This window comes from Amblyomma mixtum, chromosome 2 (genome assembly GCF_055824585.1).
Source record: "Amblyomma mixtum isolate Tamu chromosome 2, ASM5582458v1, whole genome shotgun sequence".
Classification (NCBI taxonomy): domain Eukaryota; kingdom Metazoa; phylum Arthropoda; class Arachnida; order Ixodida; family Ixodidae; genus Amblyomma; species Amblyomma mixtum.
Genome location: NC_143013.1, coordinates 295,393,500 through 295,418,779, shown reverse-complemented (window position 1 = coordinate 295,418,779; position 25,280 = coordinate 295,393,500). Strand labels below are relative to the sequence as shown.

The following is a 25,280-nucleotide window of genomic DNA, read 5'->3' as shown; positions in this document are numbered from 1 at the left end:
GCCAGAAGAGAGATGGTGGCCTGCGGTATGGACCCGAGCTCTGTCATGAAGCAGGCGTACGCCACTCGTCAGCTGTCCCTTCCGTTTGCTTTAAATTCACTGCCGCAACTGTTCCACTCAATATGCAGCAGAGTTAACTTATGCCTGCGGGCATGAAGTTTCAGTTCACGAAATATGCCCCACTGTTACCCACCTAATCGAACGAATTCCATCTTCGATTTTGCAAAGATGATTATCAGTGGCAACAAACTGGCTTCCACTCGTTTTTTCTTTTTTTGCACGAACACCGGCACTGCCTTCCCAGAGTTCACGGCAACATTTTACCACATCCTCTCGGTTATTAGCATCACCGTGAACAGCACAGGTCAGATTGATAACGATCGCTGGCGGTCCGCTTTTTGCCTGCATGGAGAAAGCTCATCACGGATTGCACTCCGCATATGGTGGAGCATTGCAAGCCGGAGGGGAGAGAGCAGCTTAAAGGGCAACTGAAGTGGTTTTAAAATTCGGCGAATTTAAAGGGGCCGAATGTATGAAACTCGTGCTAGCTTTTGAAATGGTGACGTAATCGCCGAATAAAGCCGCGTCTGTGTTCAGGCTTCTCTGCAGTGTACAGGGAAGGGCAGCGCCGCAATGATGACGCCACGTGCGGTGGCGCTATGCTTCCAGCGAAGAAACGGTTGTTTCAAGGTAGAAGATCAAGGCCACCGACGGCGAAGCCCACGTAGCTTTACTCGGCTTCATCGGATCACGCACGGCAGCAAGTGGGCGAATGCAGCGGACAAATAAATTTTCGGCAATAACGACGTCAACAAGAGTTTCTCCTCACTTTTCCAACGCAGTGGGGAGAAGTGGAAAGATCGTCGCTCTTTTAATCGGTGATTACGTCACCATTTTAAATGTTAGCCCAAAACTACTTGGTGTGCTTTACCTAGAAGCTTCATTCTTGAATAACCACGAATTCTCAAAAAAGAAATTTCAGCTTCCCTTTAAGTTTCAAAGAATATCGCAGTGCTCCCACTTATCTACTATGGGTTTGTAACTCACCGAATGGAGCGTGGTGTATTCTGACCTTTCAGACACGCCTCGTAGCATAGCGTGATCCATGATCCGCTACGCGTGATCTATGATCCGTTCCTGCGCGCCGCCAGTGCGCAAGCGCTGATTGATTCCAACGTGGATGGCGTGCGTGCAGCTATAGCTGGAGTCATTGGATAAGTTAACCAGTGAATCTACAGCATCGAGGAACCCTACAGCTAGCCGCTATCTTCATCGTTCGCCCGCGTTAGTCCAAGGAGGACGCTACAGCGCCCTCAGGAAGTCAGGCAGGTGGGCAGGCAGGTAACCTTCACCAGCTTTCTGAAAGAAGACTTTCCAAAAGGGTGGAAAATTGGGCGAGTTGGTACGGATCCAAGTTATTGAGGCACCAACAGGACGAGGACGGAGCCTGTCTTTCTACGTCTCCGTCCTCGTTCTTGTGGTGTCTCAATAACAAAGACTTTCCCTTCTCTTGGGGCCTTGAGCATGCTGACGCTTTCTCAAGCCTCATTGCTGTCCTCGCCAATCTGTCCACCTCTCTTCATCCATTCCGACACTTCCGCCCTTACGGAACTTCGCAAAGACGCCAGCGGCAACGGGATTGGCGCTATCCTTGCTCAGCGGCAGCGCGGCCACCGTGCATTGCATGACTGCCTTTGCAAGCCTCCTCTTTTTTTCACCGGAGAAGAATTATTCCATCACAGAGCGGGAGTGTCTGGCCCTTCTTTGTAACATTGCGAAATTCCGCCCTCAGTTGTTTGGTCGGCCGTTCACTGTTGTTACCGACCACCACGCTCTGTGCTGGCTCTCTTCCCTCAAGGACCCTAAGGGCCGCCTTGTACGCTGGGTGTTACGCTTGCAAGAGTATACCTTCTCCATCGTGCACAAATCCGGCCGGCTCCAACAAGATGCAGACTGCCTGTACCGCCTTCCCGTCGATCCTCCTTCCTGTATACAGACTGACTCTGAAGCCTATGTCTTGTCTATCTCGGCCTTCTCCCACAAAGCCGACGAGCAGCGCATGAATCCCAGCTTACGCTCCCTCATCAACCGTCTCAACACCGACCACGCTGAGCCTTTCCTTGCCATGTATACGTAATCGACGGGAGCACTCTCTGCCGCCGCAGTGTGCGCCCTGATGTCGGTGAGCTCTTGCTTGTCATCCCCCAACACCCGCACTCTGCCATGTTGCATGTGGCGGCTGCCGTTGACCACCGTGGAGACTGCCGCCCCCGACTTTCCGCTCGCCGCGTCTATATAGGCGACCTCCTCAGGTTTAAGCGGCAGCAAAACGGCTGTCTGGAATTTTGGCAAAGGAAGGGTCTCGAATGAGGCAAACAAAATTTTAGCAATTGGGAATTAAACCATAACATTACGATAATCTAAACCCCCGCACACGAATCAGTTCCAGGCAATGAGGCAGCACGCGAATTAGCCCGAGCTCTCTACTTCCGGGTAACCGTAGAGCCGCCCGGCTGTCGGGGACCGGATGAGCGCGCGCAAACCTACACTGAAATCGTCGAGCACTATAGAGTTGGAAGAAGGTCTCTGCCACCACCGGACCGAACTTTAAGCAACAGAGAGGCTGTCGCTTGGCGACGCCTGCAAGTGGGGAACTTCCCAAATCCAGTATGGTTGTTCCTCACGCGTAGACCTGATGATAAGTGTAAAATCTGCGGAGAAAGGGGCACTCTTGATCATATAAGCTCGTCATATATAAGACCATATAAGAACATTAAAAGTAGAGATGCCTGGGAGGCCTTGCTGCGAAGCGAGTCCCCCGCCGAACAGCAACAAGTCATCCTATTGGCGACGGAAGCCGCGAAGAAACACTCCAACTTCGCCTGTCTCTAGTCGCGGAAGCCCCGGCCCCCGCCCCTTGAGCCTGCGTGCCAGGGGCAGGGAGTAGGGGGCCTCCTACATCGGTGTAAAATAAAGTTCTACTACTGCTACTACTGCGCTCGGCAATCCTCGAACAATCCCACGATGCTCCAACAGCTAGTCATCTTAGGGTCACTCGCAGGTGCGCCCGCGTTCGCCGGCGTTTCTTCTGGCCTGGCCTCTATCGCTCCGTCCAAAGCTATGTGACCACTTGCGAGTGCTGCCAACGCCGGAAGAAGCCCTCAGTTGTGCCTCCCGGACACTAGCAGCCGATTGCCATTCCTGCCGGGCCGTTTTCTCGTGTTGACCTTGACTTACTTGGGCCCTTTCCGGTGTCCTTCGGGTGTTAAAGAAGAGGTAGCATGGCCGTGTGCCGGAGAGGGAATGAGGGACGTCGGAGACGAGGCTAACGGAAAAGACAATGAGAGAGGACTTTATACAAAATTTACACTATTTACAAGTGAGCTCTGTAATGAGACGCTCACTGCAGGAACGCTGCATGACGACAGCTCATGAGGAGACCATTCGATGACAAAGAGCCCCTCGGCCGTGCCGCTGCCGAGGTTTTAAAGAGTTCCCTTTCCCTAGGGTCCCTAGATGGGGGCCGGGCCTGCAGGGGAAGAAAGTTCTCACTGGCACCAATCACAAACACACACACTCACTCACTCCCGAGGGATCACACCGCCGTCACGCGCTGGGAGAGGGAGAACGATGCCATCGCACAGACGCCGGAATGTCCTCGAGCGGCGTTCCCGCGCATTTCGAACGCGCGTTCACACTCGGTGTAGGTGAAACGCTCGCTCCACCGGGCAGACGGACGCGGCTTCCGTGGCAATCCAGGCGCTTACCCAACGCGCGACTCGGGGTTAGTCGGCGTTCCGCTGCAGCCATGCCGTTGTCTTCCCCACGACGAAGGCGAGACGTAACACGGGGAACAAGTGGATCGCCGTCGCCATCAATTATACTACGGGGTACGTAAAGTCACTAGCGGTACGCGATCATGTGCCCCCCCCCCCCCTTTTCTCTCAATTCCTCACCGACCATGGCCGCTGCTTTCCCTCTCGAGTGGTTGACGAAATTCTTCGTTTGTGCTCCGTTCGACACAAATTCACCACGGCTTATCAGCCTTAAGGCTGGTTCACATGCAAGCGACTGAGCGATCGAGCGGCGCGTCGCAGCGAAAATTTCCAACTTGTTGGAAAATCGCCGCTCGTCGCAGCGACGACTCAAAACAGGTTTTTCCGTCGCGGCGGCAGGATTCACTAGCATATTCGCTTGCATGTGAAACAAGCTTTAGACGACTAGCCTTACCGAAGTCTAAACCGCACGCTCACTGACATGCTCTCTATGTATGTTTCTGATGATCGCCGGGACTTACGACTCTTCTCGCCATGGATAGCGCTGGGGCCGAGCCTTATATCTTATTTTCGGACAATACCCATTACTGCCCTTCGATACCTCACTGCCCACCGCCGACTAGTTCGCTACTTATGCCTGCGATGTCTTCACCCGAGCTGACGCTGCCGGCCAGGTTGCTCGTCACCGACTGTCTACCTCCCAGTATTCTCAAAAAAGCCGCTACGACAGTAACCACCGTGACGTGCAGTATTCTTCAATCTCCCTCGTCCTACTCTGGCTCCCTTCTCGTTATGTGGGTTTGTGAAAAAAAATTCTGCCCCGCTACACGGTACCGTGTTTTACGCCAAGTGACCGAAGTGACCTGCGATATTTCATCGCTCCACCCCAAGACCCCCGCTCACTACAACTTCCGAAATAGTGCACGTTGCTCTCCTAATAATAATAATGATGATGATGTCCTCAGGCTTAATGGCACATACCCATCATTCCCCAGTCCACCTCTTCCTCCTCGCATTCACCGGGGACGGTGACTTCGCCACGGGGGTAGTGTAAGGTGTTAGCAGCCGACAACGAAGTGACAATCGGTGCTCTTGAAGACGACGACGCTGAGAGTGGGTGTGTGTGCGAGCGTTCTCTAAGCCTGAGGTCCTAGAGTACCTCTCTGCGCTGCAGTTCTTTGAGGATACCTCCCCGTAACAATATGCATTAAAAACAGAAACGGCCTCCAAAACTCAACACTCGTGGGACTCCCGACGTGACTGACATATCACAAACTCAATTTCTTGCCTTTTAACGCCACACGCCGTCAGCCTTTAACCGACCTTTAATTTTAACCTTTTTCGTAGCTACAGCTTCTATGCATTATTTGTGCCAAGTTTCATTCTCATAGCTTCGATTACACCACTGCTACGGAATATATATTTATTATTATTCCCAAAGGTTCGTGCCGAATTAAGACCAAAGGGCGTGAAACTGCATCAAACGCCTTATGAAAGTCTAGGAAAGGGCAACATGTTTGCCCGCCGTTGTCCAGACAAGGTCATGATAAAATCCAAGAAGTTTAACTGTGCAAGATGAATTCTTACGAAACCCCGTGTTGTTGTGCATCCGGTAAGTAATTTTTTAATAAACGTGTCATTATTTCTTCATATGATAAGCGTTCTTTTATTTTGCGCAATATGGACGTAAGTGATATGGGCTTAGTATTGCAATTTCTGACCCACCTTTATGAATGGAAACAATTTTTCAGCCGCCTTCACGAAACCTCGTTTTCCTCACTATTACTTCAAGTCGCGGTAGACAAAGCAGAAGAAGGAGCTTTATTTCAAGGTCCAATGAATAAGGGTTTGAGTTGAGAAACTGGATCGAGGTCCATGAGGCGTGAGTGAGCGTTCGCACTAATGAGAAACATTTCCGCTGAGTACGGCCCTCGCGATAGGAATGGTTACATAACGACCTTCCTTGTGGACAGACCCTACGCTTTCGTTCACGCGGTGATTTCTTCTGCTTTAGTTATTCACACAACACCCATGCGAACCCTTTTGCACCAGATTCCGCATTACAGACGTGGCTTCTTCTCCGCGCAGTACAAACGGTACAAGAATACAGTCGTCTGCTCTGTCAGGATTGCTGTTCCTGCGACTGCCCTCCTTCTTACTCGATAACTTGACATCGACGGTCGCCCAGTTCCTGCTCGTTCTTATCATCAGATTCGAAGAGTGACAAAAAAAAAGACGTATCGTCACGTATCGTTATCAAGAAACATGCTCTTTGAACTGTTGCAAGACGCGGGGAAAACGAACGCTGACATTCGGTTCCTGGTACGCGATATCTTTCAACTGTTTTCCGTATACACACCACCACGCCGCACGCGGCGAGGAGGCGGAATTTCTGTATTTTGTACGCACACTAAGCGTCCAGGATGTCCATGGCTTGCAGCCCCAAAAAAACCGAAGCTAGAGAGTTTTAGCACACTCCGATTCGCATTTCCTGCAGGACCCAGTTGGGGTTGCGCACTTGATGCCTCGTCTCAAGAGCGCGCATGCGCAGATGTCTCCTCGCGAAAGCGAATCGGGCTATGAGAAAACTCTCGATTGTTGTTTATCAACACCAGCGAAAGTGCCGCATACACCTTTGACGCCATTTGAAAAAAAAAGGTTGCAGATACGCATCACAAGCAAATGCTGGCTGCAGCTTCAGCAGATTGCATCTACATGGATTGCTCAGAGATGATGATAGTGCAAAAAAGTTGGTAGGGCTTTAACGTAATTAAACCGAGTAGACATGCGAAAGCAGATGTACATTCTTCAATTAAACTCCGCCTTAGGGGTGTGGCATGATATCTTTAGTGGGCTAATGCCCATGTGTGCTGAATTGTTAATTCCTACTTAAGACTCATAGATGGCGGCGAGTCCTCATATACCACTGCCAGCGCAGCGGTTAAGCGATGCGCCACTGCACTGGCAGGTGGCTGTTTCTATCCCAGCCACCCGTCGGGATTTTACGACCCATGTTGCTCTTCCCGAGCAACCTCTCGCGCAGATGGCACGACGCTCGTCCGAACTTACCCGAGTAACTCTTGTAAGCTCGGGTAGTAACTCGGGTTGCTAGGCAAAGGCAAGAGATCGAAAAAGCGTAGATATATACGTACAGCGACAAGATTCTTGGTCGGTGTAGGTGAGCGTATGTAGGTTTTCTTACTAATATTTTTTAATTGGACCTATAATTGGTGGTCGGTCCTCCAATTCCGAAAATCCGTTTGATCTTACAACCGCTCTTGTCCTTTCGGTGAACTCCTGCTGAAGTTTCGGGTCTCAGTTGGTTAACTTTTCCTCCCACCACTCGATCGTCGGTTTTTCTATCTTTTTTATTTCCGTGCCTAGCTTACAGTGTTGTAGGATTTCTGAGTATGTCGCCATGTTTGAGTAGTTATGCTTGTCCGTGTGTTGGGGTGCCCGGGGTAGAATTGGGTTTCCTCCTGTCATCCTGTCATTTTATTCCGCCAGTGTTAACTTTCTAGTAAGGGAAGTTCTCGTGGATGGGACACTGTTTCAACAGCTAGCAACATGCACGTATTGAAGGGGGGGGCCCGGGGCACCACCCTTTACGGTTCTCTCGGCAGAGCTCTTCTGTGGGCGTCTACCGGCAATATCCCCCCCCAAGCCGTGCGCTTGATGAAAATAGTTACCTTGGGTTGGCTACGTGCCTGGCTGGCAGTTGTTAGGCAAACGGCAAAACATGACAGCGTGCTTGTGTCTCTTTGTACCAGTGTTAATTTGTACCCTCTCTTCTTGCCCGTAAACACACCTTGTTCTTAACAGTAAGCGTTGTTTTGATTACCATGTTTGTCTAGGGCAGGCCCATCATCTGAGCACACGCCCGGCTTGTGAATGCGGTGCAACAGACACATTTTGCAATTTTCTTGACTTTAATAACCACTAATACATATTAATTTATAGCGGATGAGTTCGACGGTAAGCCACAGCTTAGCTGAAGTTGTGCACAAACGCGCGTCGGATCGCAAAAACCAACGAAATTTACGCAGATGGTGAGATTGGATGTGTTTAACTATGATAACTGCCTGGGGAGTGCCCAGTTCATAATACTTTGAAAGCACAAATTTCTTAATTAGGCTCTAATTCTTAATGTATTAATTAGGCAATTAGGCGCTAAGCATGACCTGTGCAGTCACCAACAGGGGTGGAGAATTGCATGCACAGAAACATAATTCTTTGAGACTACATGTAATGAAAAAAACAATAACCTAGGACCTCATCATCGAAATAGCCAGCGCTATTCGAAATCTCGGGAACCACGCGCTGACTGCGTAGTCTCATTAGAAGCCGACAGATGGGGCGCTGATCGCGCTCTTTGTGGCGAACGGACTTCTTCTTTGAGGTGGTTGCAGGGCAGCAAAGCAGACGGGAAAAAAGGAAGTTCGGTAATTCATCTGAATTTATTCTGCATCATTAAACACAGCGTAAGAACTTACACAGTGACTTGCCCTTCTAAGGGCTAGTCACTCCAGTCGTTCTCGACAAAGTACGCTGGAGGAGTAAGACATCGGAAGTAATTACAGACAAGCGTACTAAAATACCAGAGGACAATTACAACATCGTTCAAATTACATAAAAATTGCAGTAGGAAGGGGGTGAGATACTTGGGAAACGAAAAGTGACCAAACCTTGGAATGCCAGAAAAAAAAAAAAAAAAAGGAATGGCTTTTCTGCAGTATGTTTCGGAGTGCAGCAAAGCAACCTTTACAAGAGCAAACGAAAAAGAAGTTTCTTTCATCAGCAACACCGAAAGTTTGATATACTGCGCCAAATGCATCATAGAAAACTGACATTTTGAGGACCGGTGAGCATTATAATGCAAAATATGTCAAGTTCAGCATTATAACGGTTTCTGCAACGTCGCTCAGCGTGCAAGACGTCTGGTGTCATTCATGTGGTTTAGAGTTGGGTTGGGAGCGGTTGGGAGGTATTAAACTCATTACTCACAGGCTGGAACGAGCAAGAGTCAGATGGAGAACACCATAATTGCAGCTTTAAAGGTCGGCACTGCAAACTTTAGACTGAGCAGGCTGATTTGACATTCGTGTTTCAATTTTAGGCTTGTGAAAAGCTAAAAAAAAAATGGCAAGATCGGCACCCATGACAACAGCACACGACAGTTGTTCCATAAAACGACGAACCAATGCGGTGATGTCATAAGCCATGCGCTGGAATTCGCGTTAACTATAAGTAACAGCGAGGGACAGAGTTTGGTACGTCGAAATAGTCGAAATGGCAATTGTTTTCTTCAGAAGTAGCTTAAATTGATGGCTTTTGATGAGGCCTATTCGTCTTATAGGCTCTCTCAATACGATGTTGCTCCAGCTTATTCTTCAATGTTCAATTTTCTGACGTTCAAAGGCATTTCATTCAGCACCAATGTTTGTGTTGTCATTTATACGACTTCGCTTGTTGTTCTGCTTTACCCTCTAACAAAAAAATGAACAAACTATAGACCAGACCACTATACCAACCCAGTTAAACTGCAGCCACCAGACACAGCTGTTGTCGCGTTCATAAACCAGTGTCTCCAACACCCCGCTGCCCCCTCATTTATTTATATTTTTATATTTATGCAAACGTAAGCTCACCTCGGAACCCTATTTACAATATTCTGTCATTTTCCAGAGTACTGTAGAGCACACGATTCTGTGGAGCGTTAGCGTGCCATGAACGTGCAAGAAACTTTGGTGTTAACACAAAAACTGAATAATTTAGAAATAAATATTAGAAGAGGAAACCCGAAAATACGATCTAGGATGATATTATTTATGTTTCTTCAGTTAACCTAAAGGCAGTGCACCCACTCAAAAATTCTAATAAATACATCCTGTTATCATACTCTTAATGTCCATTTCGTCCAACTAACCTGTTGCTCAGACCAACAAGTTGCACTCAGCGCCATTTTTCCACTGAACGTTTCATGACGATAATTTTATTATTTGTGTATTGCTAATACTCTTTCAGTGCGCAGTCCACACGCATTAACCGAACGTATATTCGGTAGTTTCAGTTTCGGAAAGCGGCCAATTTACGCGTCTGGCAAGTTCCGAGCGGCGCCGGCCAGTGGCGCAGCGGTCGCGCCACCTGGGTGAAGCGAAAGTATAGCGAAAGCTGCGCCGCCGTCGCCGCTGCGGCAACTTTTTGTTGGCGCTTCGTAATTGGATACGAAAATAGAACTTACTTGAAAGCGGGGTGTCAGCCAGGGTGGGAGCCGGGCCCGCGAGAGAGGAACTGTTCCGTCCCGGACCAGGGAAGAAACAAACAGAGGCGAGCGCAAAAACCCTGTGTTTCGACATAATGCCCGTTTCCGCCGGCCGGGTATGAGTGCGGGACGCTGACTCCTTCTGCTAGGCGCAAACCGAGTGTCGTCTGCTAGCCAAACTGTAGGAGGCATGTGCCGGGACGACGCGGTCAGCGGCATCCTGCGTCGTTGTCTGCTGTCCTGATCGTCGCGTCGACGACGACGAAGAAGAGAAAAAAAAAGAAAGTTGGTGCTCTCGCTTAGCTTGCCTTTCTTCTTCGGGAACTGCACAGTTCGCGCGGCGCCTAGCAAACGTGCTCGCGGAGGAAGTGCACAGAAAATCGTCTCCTGGGACGTGTAGGGCTTCACCGTTGCACCGGTCGTCTGCGAACAGGATTACGCCGTCTGCTAAGCAGCCGGAACAGAAAGATATAAACTAAATATGGTGAGTACGTAAGTTTGAACCTCCTTTTTGCATCGGTGACCTTCAGATTTTGCTATCCACTTGGACGAGCGGAGCGTTCGGTGATCTTACTTTATGCAGTACACATCGTATTCAAAATTACTCCCTCGCAGTAATTTATTGCTTGTTGCACTTTGTTTGCCCAGTACCAGCAATCAACAACTGTCTTTAGCCCTTACATCGTTTCTGTCGTGCGGTTTATATTGAGTAATGAAACGTTTAGATAAGATAATAGTTCTTGATTTCATTCACTATGGCAAACATTGCCCTAAAGCGCGAACACTCTGGAAGTAGTTTATATATTTATATTTATTAGATTTACACAAGATTTAGAACTGGTTACAAGCAGTTGTTCAGCACAGCGCAGTCAGGAGGAAGGAGACGAACTAATCTCAGAACCTAATCTTCATTTCTTTTGTCATCACTAAGCAAGTAACGAGATTAGCGAATCAGTGAAAATCGCATTCGTTGTTGGAGCGACGTCTGCTTTACGTTATGTGGGTGCCCAGCTACGAATCAGTTTTTCTTGCCTTTAATAAAGTTCCGGGTATAATTGAAAGTAAAAGTACCTTATTAATTGAGATACATTTTCATGAAAATAATCTTACTCAACTCTTCAAAAGTAATGGCAATATATTGATGGTTTTTCGGCCACAACCGGTCATGAAGTAACGAAAAAGTGCAGGCTAGTTGAACTGCGTGGGGATCTGCCGCTAAACAAAATAACTTTCAAGTTTCCTTTTGACCTTGCCTTGCCACCCGCATAACAAGTGTTTCTAGGTTCAGTTTTGTGCGAACGTTTCGGAGCCTTAGAAACTTACTAGACTTCCAATAGATTTTGTTATAGTTGTTCGCGTATATGAAACAAAATGCAAGTACATCAACTGTGTGTTTTTTACATACATACAGCTCAGTGAGACGGATTGAATACTTACTTTAACTTTTTGTCTTTATTTTAAGGCATGAAATTTAAGGCGCCGTGCAATGTTTGCATGTTCAGCGCGCTCTCTTAATCGCAGAATTTAATCTTAACACATACCATTTTCATAAAGTCAAGAAAAAACTGAAAGAGAAGCGGAGATGGGTTTATTGTAAACTTCAATGCTGTTATAGAGTTTCTGTAAAAAGCGCTTACCTCAAAGGAAAGAAATTATCTCAGCCCGTGAAAAACTCCTAGAGAAACAAACTAGATGAAAATGCACGCTTGCTTACAGACGACGTTTTTTTTTTTTTTTTCGTTGTCGTCTGACGCCTGCTCGAAACCTTAGTCGCAAGTCCTGGAACTGCAGTAGGTACTACCCTGTGTTTCAAATTACTGAATGCAGATTTTTTTTTAGATATGTGACAATGCGGTTTGATTAGGTGGATTATACAGCACGGCGGACATTATGTGTCTGATAGAGCCCTATAATTCAACGATTAAGTAAGTAAATTGAACTAATCAACTCTTTTATATTTTATTTTAGACGGAAGGATTATGCTGTGAATTTGAAGGCCGACGACATTGCAGATGAACCCAGTTTTTTATTTTCTTAATCGGCAATGTGGTTCAAAATAGTGAACGTCAAAAATACGCATTTGTTAGCTCGCTCAGTTGGCTTTTCCGCGTTGCATATTTATAGACTAGTGTCTCTCGCATTTTTAATGCAGAAAATACAGATACCGTTTATATATTTTACGACGTATTAGCCGTTAATTAATTTTCACGGCAATACTGCACGTGGAGACACCATTTTACAAATGTGCAATGCGAAAAAGCCAACTCAACCATAACTTTCAAATGCGTATTTTTGATGTCCGATATTTCGAACCACATTGCCATTTAAGAAACGCCTGCCATGTTGCCGGTCTTCAATTTCGCAATATATTCTTGCCTTCCTAAAATCAGAAATAAATTGTTGACTAGTTCAATTCACTTCAGTAAGGGTTTAGTTACAGAGCGCTATCAGGTACGTAATGTTCGCCTTTCTGTAGAATCCACGTGTACAAACCGCACTGCCATATCTCTCATGATTTTTTTTAAAATCTGCATTGAATAATTTGAAACGCATGGTACAAGTCTATCTCACAATTTTTTGCAGTGTCGTAGAAGCTAATTACCCGGAGCCACGTCTTCCAGAGGAGTGCGTCTGACATGGGAGCGAGCGACAACAGCGAGCGAGATAATAATAGCTAGAGATAATAGATAATAACAAGAGAGATAATCGCATCGTTCTCTCTACTGCAAGAAGCTGTAAGATTAAGTATACAGCTTTAAAAAATCCTCGAACCCGCGATCGCAATTTATCACCGCATTTTGTCTGCACAAACAGAATCTGATTTGCTGAAAAAAAAAATTGCGAATCTTTATAAGGCGCGAATAAAAACCTTAATGGGTGGAATAAAACGAGAGCTCACTTCCTTTGCAATTTGAGCACGTGAGGTGAGGTTAGCGTAATCAGTTGGTAAGCGTGAACGAGAATTACGATCTGTCGCGTAGAAGAGCAGAACAACGGTAGAGTTTGTGTTCCGGTTCATATACATACAAACTGTCGGGCTCAGATTGATAGTGTACATCAAAGGGTTTCAAATATACGACCCTGTTCTGTTTGCGCGGGGCACCAGGAAATTGCCAACAAACTGCCAGTCTGGAAGCGTGTGCCGTGTGCCGGCTGTTATAAACACCGAGCACTGTTTAAAAAAAAAAGCCTAGCAGAGCATCGTGGTAATACACAGACGCTGTTTTGCTATGTATGTGTGGAAGGTACAATAGGTTCGATAAAAGCGTTTGAATGGCGCGGAACTTCGTTGTAACGAGTACCTGGCGCACATTTCTGAGTATCCGAAGTGTGAGGATTGTCGCTAGAGTTAGTACTTTTTGGAAGCACTGGTTATTCATTACGAACCTCGGAAAAATGTTTGTTTCGGGCGCTCGATTTGTTAAGCTCTTTCATATTTCACTGCCCACGGGCGTGCATAAAGCTCGAATTATATATCCGCTCCTTTGCTTACAGCGTGCTTCCATATGCAGAAAAATGTTGCCCTACCTGCTGAACAGATTTTCGCAGCAGTTTCGTGGCGTGCAGAGGTAACGCATGATGTAAGAAAAGCGGAAATATGGGGTTATATACGTGTTCTATTATTAAGAAACTTATATCGCACGTACAACAACGAGGACGCGAGTTTTTCTCTTATGTGTTTTATTACACAGAAAACGCAACAACTCCATTTTGATTTGAACCGTTACAGCATATGTAATATATGTAGTATATGCAGTCTATAGACTGCATATACTAATATAGACTGCATATAAGTAATATAGTATATGTAGTATGGGTAGTATATGTAGTATATGTAGTATATGTAGTATATGCAGTATATGCAGTATATGTAGTATATGCAGTACATGCAGTATATGTAGTATATGCAGTACATGCAGTATATGCACCATATGTAGTACAGTTGTGAGCAATATGGGAGGCAACAAAGTTTGAGCAGTCGTTTATTGATCACCCCATACACATTTGTGACAAGCACATTTTTTTTCTTTTCAGCTACTTTTCCTAGCGGCGTATAATATCCGAAAGCCATTCTCAAATCTTAAGGAGAAATAAATTACTAATTTTGTAAAACAAACATTCGTTCCGTCTTATATTGCTATCGACTGTGCATCTAGTATATGTATGCATATAAGTATATGTAGGAGTACGTGAGAGGCATAAGGTATGCAGGTATATCTCTTGTGTATGTATATACAAAGGGACGTATATTTCTTGCTCAGGAGCTTCTACATACAAGGTTCGTGCAGTTTATAAGTTTAAAATTATATTTTAACCTCTGAGACCATGGTTGTCGGTCATTTCACCCTATAGGTCGAAAAAAGCGTTGTTGCATTTCGACTCATCCTATTCAAAGTTGATAAAACGGGGCTTAGCATTTTCGTGTTTTAGATCTGCGCTTTCAAAATCATGTATTTACAAGCTGCATTTAAACTTTCACCTTCAAGATGAGCGAAAGGAAAGTACGGATTTCCCGAGTTGACTGTTAAGATCGGTTGCTGAATCCTTGATCAAGGAGCTTTGAAAGACAGAGAAGGAACCCCTTTCTTATGAACCGGCTAGTTAGTGAAAAATATGAAGCTCTTCTTTATTTGCGTAAATAATCGCATTAAAATATTCTGTCAGATGTGGTCTAGACGTTTTCTTTTCTGCATCTTGTAAACTTTCTAAATTGTGCACATTGGTGGCGAAGGGGCAAATCAAGCCTCTTGAGGCAAGAAACACTCGCAAATGTATGTTTCATGCACGACAGGTCATTTATATGCATACCCAAAAATTCTGGACAAAATCATTTTTGATCGGGAAACCGTTTATGAACGCAGTTTTTTTCGTATAATGTAAGATTTCACTATCACAATCAATGCGTCCGCAGACCATCCGACGGAAGTTTTGTACTTTTTCCCGTGTCTTCGTCCCGTGTCTTCTGCGACTTTCGTCCCTGTAGGTATTTCTTTTTCAACGTGGGTTGTGAATAATGGCTGGTCGACATGTATATGCGAATCAGATTGCATGGCATATTGCGGATAGTGTTTCTGAAGCACCTCCAATCATTGAAATCTCAACTTATCTCTTTTTTTATTGTTATTATAGCCAGCCGGCGCGCATGTCATTCTATAAAAGACGACTACGAGTGCCCAGTGCAATACACGGTTACAGAATCAGCTATCGGGTTCCCAACCACTTAGATTCCTCCTCCGACTTACATTCTCTATTTTAAGGCGAAAGCCTTTAATGGCTCATACTGTCGTCCGTCCATTAACAAAGCGTGACACACGCGTTTAACTCGGGAACTAAAGAAAGATAGAAGAAAACCAATGGTTGCTTCAGATAGAGGAGAAAAAATGAACCTAGAAGCCAAGTTTAATGGCTGTAGAGTAATTATTTAATTAATAATAAGCAAAAATGTCGAAACTGCATCGAAATAGCGCGGACATCGATATAGCCAAGGGAACGGTGTGACGTCACATCCATCGGAAGTCGTCACGGCATAGTGAAAATAGTCACAGAATGTTCAGAAAAACGTGGGATTTGTGACAAATTAGATGGAAAAATGTGTAATTCAGCGTAATTAACACTCAATACGCCTGAAAAATGTATAATTTGGATATAAATATAGCCACAAGAATGGTGCGACGTCACATCCACCAGAAGTCGTCACGACTCTCAACATTTTAGCTGCCAAAGTTTCCTCGCAATTTTTTTTCCACTAGGCTTCTGGTTACATTGTAAAACATATTGACTTGAAAATTATGAAATATAGTGAGAAGAACGCAACCTATGATGAAAGCTATCCATGTTAGCCATGGACAGCTTTCCATGGACAGCATGGAAAGCTGTCTATGTTAGTAGACGCGCACGCACGCGCTATCAGTCCTGAAATATGAAGCACAAGACGACCTCGCTTGCTCTAGGCTTGCCGCCGATAAATCTGCTTCAGTCTCAGCTATGTGTACATCGTCGAACCCTTCCAGCTCACGCTTCTTCAGACAAGGTGACGACACCCACGGTGCGTGACCCGTGGTCACGGACGACGCACTGAGCTCAAAGCCAGTGACAATTGCCACCAGGCACGAAAGGAGCGAACCCTGTGCTCCCGCCTTCGTGTGTGGCGCCAACGACCAGGGCTTGTGGTTCGTTGACTCTTTTCCGTCCCTTCCCGGTGGTGGCAAAGTCAAAGGTAAAGACAGCCCCTGCCCAGGTCCCTCCTAAGTCATTTTTATGTATTTATTTTTGATCCAGGCAGTGCTGACACGACGGGGTCATCCACGTGCCTCAGTTTTCTTCACCCTGCTCTCACCCTGCGCTTGCAGAAGCGGCTTCTTTATTTCCGTTCACCCGAGACCAAACAGAGACAGACACACGGGTTGGGCGCGGAACCTGGCAAGTTCAGGCTCGCCAGTCACTTGTGCAGATCGAAACGTGCGCGCGTGCTACAAGGGTAAATAAATAAAATAAATAAATTGGTTTTTGAGGAAAAGAAATCAGTAACTGTCTCACGTGTCTCGGTGGACACCTGGACTGCGCAATAAGGGAAGGGATAAAGGAGGGAGTTAAAGAAGAAAGGAAGATGGTTTGGTTTGGTTTGGTTTAAGGGGGTTTAACGTCCCAAAGCGACTCTGGCTATGAGGGACGCCGTAGTGAAGGGCTCCGGAAATTTCGACCAGCTGGGGTTCTTTAACGTGCACTGACATCGCACAGTACACGGGCCTCTAGAATTTCGCCTCCATAGAAATTCAGCCGCCGTAGCCGGGATCGAACCCGCGTCTTTCGGGTCAGCAGCCGAGGGATGCTCCTCCTCACTTTTCGGAGAAAAAGCGGTTACTCTGAACTGATTTCATTGATTTTGCAGCTGCTTCGTCGTGGCACCTTTACAAGTGTCTCAGACGATGTCGTCATAATCTTAGTTCCATTATTTAATTTTTTCGCACGCTTAAGGCTGACTACGGCCGTAAGCGGCTCGGTTCACCTGGCTACGTATTGTTAAAAGTCAGTGCAGTTAAAGCGCATATAAATTCCTCTATTCGGCTACAAGAAAAGTTTGTGCATGAAATCATCGCACACAGAAAATTGGAGTGAACTCGTAATCTCCGCCTTAAGGGTATGACGCGATGGAGTTAAAGAGTTAATGTCATGTATGGGGAATTGATCATTCCCAACTTTACAATTATACGTCCCTGGGAGTCCTCATACTACTCATCTCGCAATAGTGCAGCAGTTAAGGGATGCGCCACTGCCCTGCGAAGACCGGTGCTGCTCATGGTTAAAGAATGCAGCGCGAAAAGACAAGGACAAACAAAGAAGTGGACAGGACTGGCGCTGGCTGCCAACACATTTATTCGGAGAAAAGAGCAGCTTTTATATTGCCATTCAAGACCCACGTGGCCAGATAAAGCAGCAGGCGTGGGAACACTATCTGCCACAGATACACATCGTTGCACACAACATCGAAGAAACAGCACATCGAGGCGACGCAACGTCACCCCCGTATCCAAAAAAAAAAAAAAAATGACCAGGAAGGACCATAAGAAACCAGGATACAAAATAATTAGTTATCGACTTTTTCCACGCAGCACGAGGCAAATGACCAACAAAGAACAAAAACAACAACACTAACACATTCACCACAAAACTGTGTCAAAAGTCGAAACAAAGCAGAATCAAAGATTGGTTTGGTTTATGGGGTTTAACGTCCCAAAGCAACTGAGGCTATGAGAGACGCCGTAGTGGAGGGCTCCGGAAATTTCGACCACCTGGGGTTCTTTAACCTGCACTGACATCGCACAGTACACGGGCCTCTAGAATTTCTCCTCCAAAGAAATTAAAGAGGCGAAATGCATAACAAAACAAAATGCTACGCGAAAGCTTTGTCTAATGCTCAAATCCATACATGGTCAAGGAAAAGCTAAAAGTTCTAAAGAACAAAACTTAATGCAAATGTCATGCAAAACAGAGATGTAATTATAGTGGACTTATAAAACTCGACTCCTTGTCTGAAAGTAAAACTGCAGGGGTGCTGACACACTTGTCTCCTGCTTTGGCGATCAACCGTGCCTCAATAATGACCCTTTCTAATTCGGTCCTCACACGTGCTCTGATAACCGTGCGCGTGTAGAATGGTTTGCACCCTTTGCAAATCTTGCAATGGACGACCAGGTGCCCGCCGCTTTTGTTAGGTACCTTCCGGCGGCACCTGCCGGTTTGCCCGATATGCACGCTCCCACACTTCAGAGGTATCTCGTAGATGACACATGTGGCACATTGCGTGAATGCATCTACATGTCTTATAGAGCAAACCTTTTTTCTTTTGCTTTGCCAGCAGGGTACAAACTTGCGATAGTTTGCACGGGGCTGAAAAGACAAGATTGACATTGTCCCTTTTAGCGACCTTCTTTAAGTTTTGGGACAGCTTGTGTAGATACGGGATTACGGCCAGGGGAGGCCGTTTTGTCTGCTCTAGCTTTCCTGCGTCCTTGCTTTGCACTTTCAACTTCTGGAGAAGGGTCTCTGAAACGCTACGCACCAGTGCTGGCGAGTAGCCAGCAAAAGACGTTGGACTTGGTTCTCAACGCTGTTCTGCATCGTATGGGGAGCTTTTCGTGAGCGCTGCCTGGATGGCGGATGAAACAATGCCTCGCGTAACCAATTTTGAGTGAGCGCTGTCATGCGGAAGAAGGTCCTTCTTAGAGTGAGGGTTATACTTCCAAAAGAGGTAAGTTTGTTCAAAGCTAAACAGCAGGTCCAAAAACTGTACAGCCTTGCCTCTCGGAGGTTCGCACGTAAAGTTGAGTCCCCCAGAATTGGATTTGAAAAGGGCGACAAGTTCAGAAGCAACATGGTCTGCAGAACCAGGTGGGCAACTTTTGAGAACAATCAGAAAATCGTCCACGTACCAGGAGATCGAATGGACCACAGCACTCGGGAGATCCTGGCTAATGCGCAGATCGGCGGCGGCCAGGTAGATATCACACAGGACTGGCGCGATCGATGACCCAATGCAAATGTCATTCTTTTGCACGAAGTAGTGACCGCTGTGCTGGACAACTGTAGATTCAAGATAGAACTCAAGAAGGCGAAGGATACTGTCGCTGCTCACACCCTCTCTCACCCTCTTGACTCAGACCCTCTTGACTCTGCTTTGGATCGACTTTTGACACAGTTTTGCGGTGACTATGTTATTGTTTTTGTTTTTTGTTTCTGTCATTTCCCTCGTGCTGCGTGGAAAAAGTCGATAACTCATTCTTTTGTATCCTAGTGCCCTGTGGCTCTTCCTGGTAGTTTTGTTGTTGTTTTTTTTTTTTTTTTGATACGGGGGGTGACGTTGCGTCGCCTCGATGTGATGTTTCTTTGATGTTGCGTGCAACGACGTGTATCTGTGGCAGATAGTGTTCCCACGCCTGCTGTTGTATCTGGTCACGTGGGTCATGGATGGCATTATAAAAGCTGCTCTTTTTTCTGAATAAATGTGTTGGTAGTCACCGCCAGTGCTGTCCACTTCTTCGTTCGTCCTTGTCTTTTCGCGCTGCATTCTTTAACCATGATCACTGACCAATAAGCCCAAATGGCTACATTCAACAGGGGCTGCAACCAGTGGGTCTTGCGCGACCCAACTTGCTCTTCCCGAGCAACCGCTCGTGATCAGTCGTTAACTCTCACCTGCCAGGGTGCTTACTTTGCTCACAATCCGGTAAACAAGTTTTGATGACCCCATCAGACGATCAAGAATTTATAACGAGATCGACATTAGTTGCAGCGAGTTAGGAGGATGTGACTATAGGTATGGCTACGATGTTCTGTTGCCTACACACACAGTTAGCTAGCTCGATTCGGGCCCCCGGCGACCGCATTTCAACGCAGGCGAAATGCACAAACTCATGCGTTCTGATATTTCTCTGCACGTTGTAAAGAACACCTGGAAGTCGAATTTAATTCGCGGCCCTTAGTGGACTAAGTTGGGAGCATTGGGAGTTTTTGCGACCTCCCAGAAACCGTGCACGTAGCTATGAGTGCAACAGGCGAGCTGAAGTGTAGTCACTCGTGGTTCTTAATCCTGCGGCACATGTGCGGGAATTGAGATAGACCTTTATATCAGCTGTAGCCGGGGCTCACGGCTATTATCGGAGAATATATCACGAGAGGGAAGCTGGATCACGGCTTGCTCGTTTATTTAAGCTCGCTGTTGACATGAGTGAAAAATTTTCCACTAACCCTAGCCAAGAGTAAGGCATGCCTTGAAATTAAAAAACAAATAAATTGTTACAAGGGACTTATTTCGCCGTCTTTCACTACGCTATTTCGAAGTTCCTCGTCTTCACAGTGAAACAAATGAATGAATGAATGAATGAATGAATGAATGAATGAATGAATGAATGAATGAATGAATGAATGAATGAATGAATGAATGAATGAATGAATGAATGAATGAATGAATGAATGCGCGGAAAGCCGGAAAGGGGCATGTTATGCGCTTCGGAGAGCCGGACACAGAAAAAAAGTGTACCAATGAAGAACTTGACCCGACATGGGCCTTGAGCTTTGCACAAAAAAAAAATGCACAGCAAAGTTGGGAAACGGACAAGCGGACATCTTGCGCATGTTCAACAACGGCTCTTACCTGCCAACTCATCAAGAAACGATATATTTCCTACTATCACAGAGGCAACAACCAACGCATCGACGTACCAGTATGATAATAACTACCAAGGGAGATAGGGAGTGAAAGACTCAGGAATGGTTCCGTTGAACGTAATAGAGCTCCTCGACAGAGGCACTTCCCGCTTATGGTTTGTTTTGCTGTTCACTTTTACAGCGGTAAAAGTAGGCTTACAAAACGACTCAGCGTTCGGTGAATATAGTACTGCAACAACGCAGCGTGCATGGGGTATTATCGTAAAAGTATTCCTCTAATATAACAAGCTGTCGGGCTAGTTGGTATTGCATCTGTTTTGAGCATCACGGAGCAAAATGAAGACGATACACAACGACACATGAGAGCTGAACATGCCCTTACGTTCCCTCTGCTCACCTTTCTTTTTAGCTTTTTTTGTCTTTATGCCAACACCTTTCTCAACTGTCTTGATTTTATAAACTTTAGTCTTTTATACTGTAGCCGTGCTAATTTTTGGTTTTCACATTTTGAAATTTAAAATTCTGACGCGCGTCGCTTTACCTTCCACGTGTTCCATCAACTCCAAGGAATCTTCATGCCTTCGTGCTATCCTAACACTCCAGCTACTTACGTTTTTAAGTGTTCAGCACGTTCGGATTTCCTATTATTAGTTTTTTTTCTGTTAGCCTTCATGTTCACTTGTCTGAACTTGTAGTTGAGTTAACTGTTAGCTTTTATCTTCTCGTTCCAGTGTACTTCCGTGAAAGGAAAAAAAGTGTTCTTGTTCAAACTCTTTAGTCATGTTATCTGCTGGGAATTTCTTGGACACGTCTTGTGCTATGTTTGTGATTAGCATTTGGCCTTCAACATTTCTTGGTTTCTCATTTTTAATGATACGCGGGCATAGCTTGTTATCTGTATTTGTATCGAATCCTGGAATAATATTTTTTTTTTCTTGCGATTGTGTCATCCCTTTCGCCACGTGTCAAGATCTTCTGTCTCCCTGGCGGAAGCTTTCGCGGGTATTTATGCTCCGATATGGCGGTTTCCTGAAATAAGTTCGAGTTCATCGCTCGTGTATCATCGTGTGTCATCGTATATCGACCTTTTGTTGCTGTGCTCTGCTCAAAACCGATATTTCTCCGCACGCTGGTCGCATACGTTAGCACCAATCCCGTTCCTGCTGTATAAAGCGTTTTGAAACGACTCTCTCTAGAGATGGTTTACCACTGCTTTAGCTGAGTTGAGGGCCGTGCTTTTTAACCATTTTTCCCCCGATACATTCCTTTTTTTTTTCTTCTGTGTGCCGTGGTGAATAACGCCTTTCGTAACTAAAACCGGCCTCATTCGTCGAGAGCTTTGACGTCACAGGCGCTGGTAATCAATGGGAATTGAAAATAAGCAGTCACAAAAGACAAGGGACAAAAGAAGGAGTGTCCACGCCACAACGACTGTTGTGGCGTGAACACTCTTTCTCTTGTCGTTGTGGCGCGAACCCCAGTCACCAGTGGCGTGAACACCAGTCGTTGTAGCGTGAACACTCCTTCTCTTGTCCCTTGTTTTTTTGTGACTGGTTATTTTCAATTTACAATGTACCAACTGGCCCGCATTTCAACCCTTCTAACCAATGAAAGTGGGAGAAAAACGAATAACTTGTATCTTCTCGTGAACAAGAAACGAAAATACCTGCGGGTCACACTTAAGTCATTTTTTCGCTTAAAAGAGACGAGTAATGAATATGGTTATTCCGAAGCAAGTTTTAAGCTGTTCTGTCTCTTAAACTGATTAATCGACACAGAATCTTCTTATCTTACTGTGTTATTGTCAGTATAGGGAATAACCACTGATGTCACAGCGGCAGCATGTTTTGTTGTTTGTGGAGCCCTGCGAAAGACCGCCGGCGTGTCTAAAGGGATTATCGCCTCCTGTTCCGGCTTGCACTGCTGAAGCTACGCAACCAAACAAAACGGCACCCGCGACGTCATCTGAATACCCCCTATCATTTCTCGATTTTGCGTCCCAGAAAACCGACGGCGAAGCTCTCAAGCACTACAGGCCCAAAAACTTCTCGATAATCGCATAGCTCAGGCATGGTTGCCCATTACACCACCGTAATTCTAGCGTACAAAAAATTCAGGGAGAATAAAATTGAAGCGGAAACAGCCATTGTTCGGCGAAATTAATGCGGGCCGCAGGCACAGCAATCTCGTATCGAACCACTCGAGGCCTCGCTGCTCCGTCAGAATAGCTTACGCATAACGCTCCCTACACTCGTGCTGCTAGGCATTGATCAATGGCGAGAGTTAGCCCATACCGCGCCCCTGCTATAGCCTGTCTGGCCGTGCACGGAAAAAAGCACTAGCCCCGGCCCGCTTTGTACATATAAAGCACGGCCGGCGCGATGCCGCCTCGCTTCTTTGGCTTTCCCTTATTGTATTCGCTGTGCATCCCGATATAGAGGGGCTGACCCCGATAGTTGTGCCACATGAAAAAAAAAAAGGGGGGGGGGGGGGGGGGGGTAGCGCTTCTTCGATCAACAGTTGGACGTCAGCTCTTCGTCCGTTCTGACGGGACGCGCGTTGGAAAGACTGAGCGCCGTCTACTCTGCGTACGGTCGCAGCCTGCTGGAATCGATAGGTAGCGGCCCTCGTCTCTTCTATGGGGCCCCTCTCTCTCTGATCGACTACCTCTCCCCCTGGCCTCTCTGATGTCCCTGTTTCCAGGTCGCCCCTGAAAATCTCGAGAACAGCACTTCAACGACGCTGATGGACTGAATGATAGAACGCCTTTTTTTTTTTGCTTTCTTTTTTGCTGGCTGCATTGATAGTGAGGCAGTACGGTATGTGCATTTAAGTACAGAGAAGTTTCGGTGACGTTGTTGGACCCAGGTTTACGGCATGCCTCTTTTCTTCGTTCACTTTTTTCGCCTCCGATATTGTTTCCAAGTTATTATTTTCAATTTTTTTTTTCGATTTATATCAGTATTAAGACCGCATGGTCGTTCCCACGATCGGTTACTAAAGATTGCTGCTGATGATGCTGCTGCTAATAATAATAATAATGATTAATATTCAGGCTATTTACGACTTATACCAGCCAGTTTCTGATGTAGTACTCTTTTTGGTTTTTTTTGGTAACAAGGAAAGTTATCTTTAGTATTAGTATTATGTACCGCTTGTATATAGCGGTTTAGCTTATTACCTGATGTTTAGTGTCGAAATATTCGGCGAAGCGTACTTTGTCTCTTCGTCGTGTACTTGTTCCAAGGCAACTGCAGAGACGGGATAGTGCAGGACGACCTAAAAATAGAACAAGAACAACGAAATGAGAAAATAGTTACCTTTAAGAAGAGGTCGGCACAAAAATATTCAAAAGCGCTGCCAACGCCTGCATATCACCATCGCCATAATCAACATCATCCTCAAGTGACTTCAGTTCACTGAATGGCAAAAGGATCGTGTCCCAATCACCTTCATGCAACGCCAATGTCATAATGTCATAATCATCATCATCCTTATCCTCAACTAACCTGAATTCACTGAATGACAAAATGGTTGTATCCTAATCACCTTCATGCAACAACTTATCACCAACGCGAACGCACCACCATCGTCATAATCATCATCCTCATCCTCAACTCACGAGTTCACCGAAGTACAAAAGGATCGTATCCCGATCCCCTTCAGTTAGTCCTCTTTTGCGCGACGAACCCGCAACAGATACAAATATGCTTGATCGCGGTATAAAGAACATGATTCAAACGCTACCGTGCGCAATTTCGTCCTAACGGTGACGGCGCAAAAGATTTCAAATGCGCGAGTCGGTACTGAAATAGCTGCGTTTGGTGAGCGGCCACTGTGACGTCAATGGCCGGGCTCCCCAAATAAGAACGCCAGCTGCAGCCATTCATTACCTGCACGGAAATGGTCTTGAAGTTGCCGCTGTTTGTTCGTCGCTCGTCGTCAAAGGCCGCCGATGGCTTGACGTCATCCTTTGAGCGGTCATTCGTTTTGTTTTGGTCTCCGCTCTAATGCTGTTCGCGGCGGAAAAACACACAGCCCTTTCATGTCTGTACTTTTTCATTCACGACAATATCGCTCTCCTGAGAAGTGCTTTGTTTTATTATTGCCCCCCCCCCCCCACACACACACACACGAAAACGTATATTTCTTTATATTTACCGCTCAAATCGTTTCCAGCCGGCGCTGTGAAAAAATCGTATAGTAAACGGGAAGACGTTCGAGCAGACTCTGAACTTTAGGAATCGATCCCGATACGTCGTGAACGGGGAACGAACAAACGACAACGGTACGCGATTTTCAGCCAGACGCGAAAAGAAGTGACGTGAGAGCTCCTTCATAGTTCCGTGACCAAACCATTTATTTTTATCTCCGTCTTCCTTGACGTTTTCAGACAGAAGTAGGCATCTGATGACGTCAGTAGAGACTACCAGAAGTATTCACAAGCCGTCACTTTTCCGCGTTCCCTTTTGCGTGCACAAACTCCATACGGCACGCCTGCATATGTATGCAAAACATTTGCATATGCACGACATTTGCATATGTACATGGCGGCAAATGTTAGGATCCCTGGCGTA

At 46.0% G+C, this 25,280-nt stretch overlaps 1 protein-coding gene across 3 annotated transcripts in view; it reads left to right on the top strand.

The window, feature by feature from the left end:
* Window positions 1-3,326: 3,326 nt before the first annotated feature.
* The window catches only part of LOC149364564 (calmodulin-like), a 66,202-nt gene continuing 44,248 nt past the window's right edge, over window positions 3,327-25,280 (top strand). Inside the window, exons 1-2 of one of the 3 annotated variants that reach the window (XM_089574528.1) lie at window positions 3,327-3,529; window positions 3,586-3,890. In XM_089574528.1, coding sequence (XP_089430654.1) covers window positions 3,432-3,529; window positions 3,586-3,890 — 403 coding nt within the window. In that variant the 5' untranslated portion in view covers window positions 3,327-3,431. Of the gene's footprint in view, window positions 3,530-3,585; window positions 3,891-10,010; window positions 10,523-25,280 lie in introns of those variants that run through there. The other 2 variants (XM_089574530.1, XM_089574529.1) reach the window with 2 other exon arrangements.